Genomic DNA, 3,619 nt, shown 5'->3' with positions numbered 1-3,619 from the left:
TAATATATCATAGAAGTAGCAATTCTTTTACTCAAAGGGATTTTGACAAGAAATTGCCTCCGTGTACTATTATTTTGATTTATGTAACCTTGGTAGCCATCGAGCTCCTGGTTATCTATTGCCACTCCAGGTAAAATGTAATAATTTTCAACAATCTTTGTCTGCAAATACTTTTATTCATGGTCTAGAGTGATGACATACAAGTCACATGATCAAATGGAGACTCTACGGTCAGGTCATATATAATTATGTGTGCTTGCTAAGTTTACATAGCCCTGCCCGAAAACGAGTTCATTTCAAATTTTTTGTTCCATAGGCTGATCAAAACGTTATGGCCAGTAATATATTGATTCATTTTTTAAAAAGTCTTTTTAGTGTAGAATATCCATTATCTGTCAAACGAGATAAGACAGAAACATATTTCTGAGCGTGTGATCAACAGCTACAGGTGAAAGTGGAGAATGGTAACATAACAACACAACAGCCGTAATCCATGGAAGCTAGAATCTCCCCAGGGATCGATGATGAGCACCAAGGCAAGCAATCCATTCATAGCTACCACGCGCTGGCCCAACACGCTAGCAAAGAAGAAATTATCCTGCTGACATGTATAGGAGCGCATGTTCAGGCAATAACACCACGGGCACAACATAGATAGAATAACTGTAACCACATATCACACGCGAATAACCAATCTGAAATTAAACTCCGTATTATACGCCCTGATTCGATCGAAAAGCTACGCATAGACTAGAGGGTATCAAACGTACATGTCCCTCGTGCGGCAGAGCGCGCATGATCATCTACTCCCTCCGTTTCAAATTACTCGTCACAGAAGTGGATGTATCTAAAACTAAAATACATCTAGATACATCCATACCTGCGACAAGTAATTTAGAACGGAGGGAGTAGTATACTACATAATCAAAGTCTGGGATCAAATTTGTGCAACACGACAAGTTGAGGGACAAAAGGCATAGCATTCACTCGTTTTCTCCATGGTGCACTTTCCGTGCAATTCTAATTTCGAACGCCATGGCCTCGAAAATTCAAATGTCGGAGATGAACTTGAACTACGGTGCAAAGATACCAAAATGCTAAACCATTATGCTATGATTATATTATAAACAGTACCAGCGATACACATCCAACAAGAAGTCCAGCTAATTGTGTTCTAACAAAAATAGTTCCAGCCAACCAGCCTGCTACGGTACAGCCAATCCAGCCTGCAGATTCTTTTTCTATTCCAGTAAACTAAAATGAACAGTTCTCGGATTCTGACACAAGATCACAACTTACGCGCATCCGACGACAACATGGATTTTCAGATTGCAATCACCTTCTATTTTTTCTGGTGCTTCAGAGTATCCATCAGCGAAACTCTGTTTTCATTCTGGCACCGCCGTGGACAGCAATGGCACAAGTAGAGACCATTGACTGGCTCACAACTTGTGAAGAAGAGGAACTCCATGTCCTGGCAGACTCTATTTATGCTGCTTAGAATGTTTATTAGTCTACTGGCACAGTCTTCGCCTTTCAAACAGTAGAGCTCAACGACCTCAAGAGTTTTAGCCATCTCAAGCATAAAAGTCAGAAAGCCCCACTGGCACATTTCTCCTCCAAAATCCTCGAACACCAATTTGTTGAGCGAATGCTCGATGCACGGGATAGAAGTTGTCGTGTCCCATGATTCAGGAGTAACCCGCTGTGAAATTGATCGACTGTCTGCCTGCAAACGTCGACCATGATTAACAAATAATGCATGGTATGATGGTAGAGCTAAGTAGATTGGGGGTTAAGGAGAGCTGAGCTGCAATGGTTACCTCGACATGGAGCTCCTCAAGGCATGGGAAGCATTTGAGCAACTGAGCAACGAAGGTGGTACGTCCCTTCTCTGAGAAGGGCACTTGGATGGCCAAGGTCTTCACGCTGCACATCAGGGTAGTGGACTGCAAGATGCCTCCCTGCAATATGCAAAACATGTCATAGGAAGCAAAGATACTTGCTTTCAAAGCAAATATCATCCGAGTTTTAGCTGCAACAAACAGTAGAAAAAGGCAAAGCATTTACATCGAAAACGGTATCACGCAGCACGAGAGGCCCGACGTTCTTCCCCAAGTATCCCAGCACCTGCAGCTTGGGGGCGGAAACAATTTTCACCGTTGCTCTGCCGCTCGGCAAATGGATGCCCACCAGTTCTTCAAGGCTCGGGGCGTCCTCGACAACGAGCTCACTCAAGTCGCCCAAGTCGCCGTACAGCCGCACCAGGCTCTTGGACCGGAGGCGGATTTGCTTGACCCCGGTGATGTTCTTGAGCTTTGCGCACTCCAGGGACGGGCAATGAGCAAGCATCGCCTGCAGGGCGTCCTGGGAGGTTCGAACATTGGACAGGCGGAGCGTCTTGAGGGCGGGGAGCCGCAGCGCGTCCACCTCCGCTTCCTTCGGAAGATCGCAGAAGCACACTCTTAGGGTTTCGAGGGAGGCGAGCTGGAGGAGCGACGCGGGGAGGGTCGGCCTATAGACTGTGTACAACATGTCGACGTCGACTTCTCGGACACCGCAGGTCGCGAGGACGGGGAACCAGCCGCTGACGACGCCCATGCGATTGACGAATCCCTGCCCGTACATCACGAAGCGGAAGCTGCGGATGGGGATGTGGCGGCGCGAGGCGAGGATGGAGTCGACGGCGCGGATGAACCAGTCGCAGCCGCGGCCCGCTTCCGGCGGGAACGGCTGGCACGCGTTGAAATCCAGGAGGTACTGATCAAACAGGCGCCGCCACCGCGAAGAGAGCGCCGTCGAACGGGCGGCGTCGCGGAGCGGGAGGTAGGAGAGGATGCACAGCAGGATCGCGTCCGGGAGTTCGCCGATGCGGTCCCCGTGGTCCTGAGCCGCCGCGTCGTCAACGCCGACACCGCCGCCGAACTCCGCGCGACGGCGTTTGACCGCCCTGCCGTCGAATTTCCCGTCAGCGTTCACGCTCGGGGCCGGGGAAAGCGGCGGGGGCTCGCCATCTCCGCCGCCGCGCCCGCGCCTCGCGCGGGAGGGATTGGCCGCGCTGCCGTCGAATCCCTCATCGGAGCGCAGCGGGGCGTCGGCGGCGTAGGAGGGCGAGCGATCCGACGACACGATCTGACCTCGCTGCGACGAGGTCGTGGAGACGGTGGCGGGGGAGTAGACGCAGCACATGCCTACTCCATCGGATGGAGAGTTCTGGAAGAACTGGGTACTTCGTCCTCGCCGGATCCGGATCCTCGTTGCATAGGTAACGGTTTCTGTCTGGCAGATCCTGCTGTCAGGTCCAATCCGCGTCGTCCATCCGAAACCAACGGTTGGATCTTCTAGTCGCACAGCTGTGGCCTCCACCTACCCACGCCGTCCAAGAAGTGGAGGCAGCCGCAGTTGCAGCCGAACCACCTTCCGACGTACAGATTCCCTGGATCATCACCGAACTGCAGACTAAGGGTGTGTTTGGTTTCTGTCATGAAACGAAATGGTACGGGTTGGTTTCGTCCCAAGGGCCAGTTCTGGTGTTTAGATTACGGAAGGAATCGGAACCCACCGGTTCCAGGGAACGGCATATTCCTTGTTTATGCTGAACTTGGGCATTCCTTCAAAT

At 51.0% G+C, this 3,619-nt stretch overlaps 1 protein-coding gene across 1 annotated transcript; it reads right to left on the bottom strand.

Annotated features, from left to right (window-relative positions):
- Window positions 1-1,092: 1,092 nt before the first annotated feature.
- On the bottom strand, window positions 1,093-3,267 carry LOC125544696 (putative FBD-associated F-box protein At5g53635). The gene is made up of 3 exons (XM_048708440.2): window positions 2,071-3,267; window positions 1,824-1,964; window positions 1,093-1,729 (listed from the first exon to the last, which is right to left on the bottom strand). The coding sequence occupies exons 1-3, from the start codon at window positions 3,187-3,189 to the stop codon at window positions 1,343-1,345; spliced, it is 1,647 nt and encodes a 548-aa protein (XP_048564397.2). The 5' UTR covers window positions 3,190-3,267; the 3' UTR covers window positions 1,093-1,342.
- Between the last annotated feature and the right edge of the window lie 352 nt (window positions 3,268-3,619).

The sequence above is a fragment of the Triticum urartu genome, chromosome 3A (assembly GCF_056163025.1).
Source record: "Triticum urartu cultivar PI428250 chromosome 3A, HENAU_Tu73, whole genome shotgun sequence".
In the NCBI taxonomy this organism is placed as follows: Eukaryota; Viridiplantae; Streptophyta; class Magnoliopsida; order Poales; family Poaceae; genus Triticum; species Triticum urartu.
The sequence above is the reverse complement of the archived record's forward strand: the minus strand, read 5'-3'. Positions and strand labels throughout refer to the sequence as shown.

Excerpts from the sequence above, each read along its gene's own strand:
- LOC125544696 (XM_048708440.2), bottom strand. The coding sequence starts at position 3,189 with ATGTGCTGCGTCTACTCCCCCGCCACCGTCTCCACGACCTCGTCGCAG. Across the intron at positions 1,965-2,070 it reads TGCGTGATACCGTTTTCGAT|GGAGGCATCTTGCAGTCCAC; the intron begins GTAAATGCTTTG and ends TGCATATTGCAG. Across the intron at positions 1,730-1,823 it reads TTGAGGAGCTCCATGTCGAG|GCAGACAGTCGATCAATTTC; the intron begins GTAACCATTGCA and ends CGACGTTTGCAG.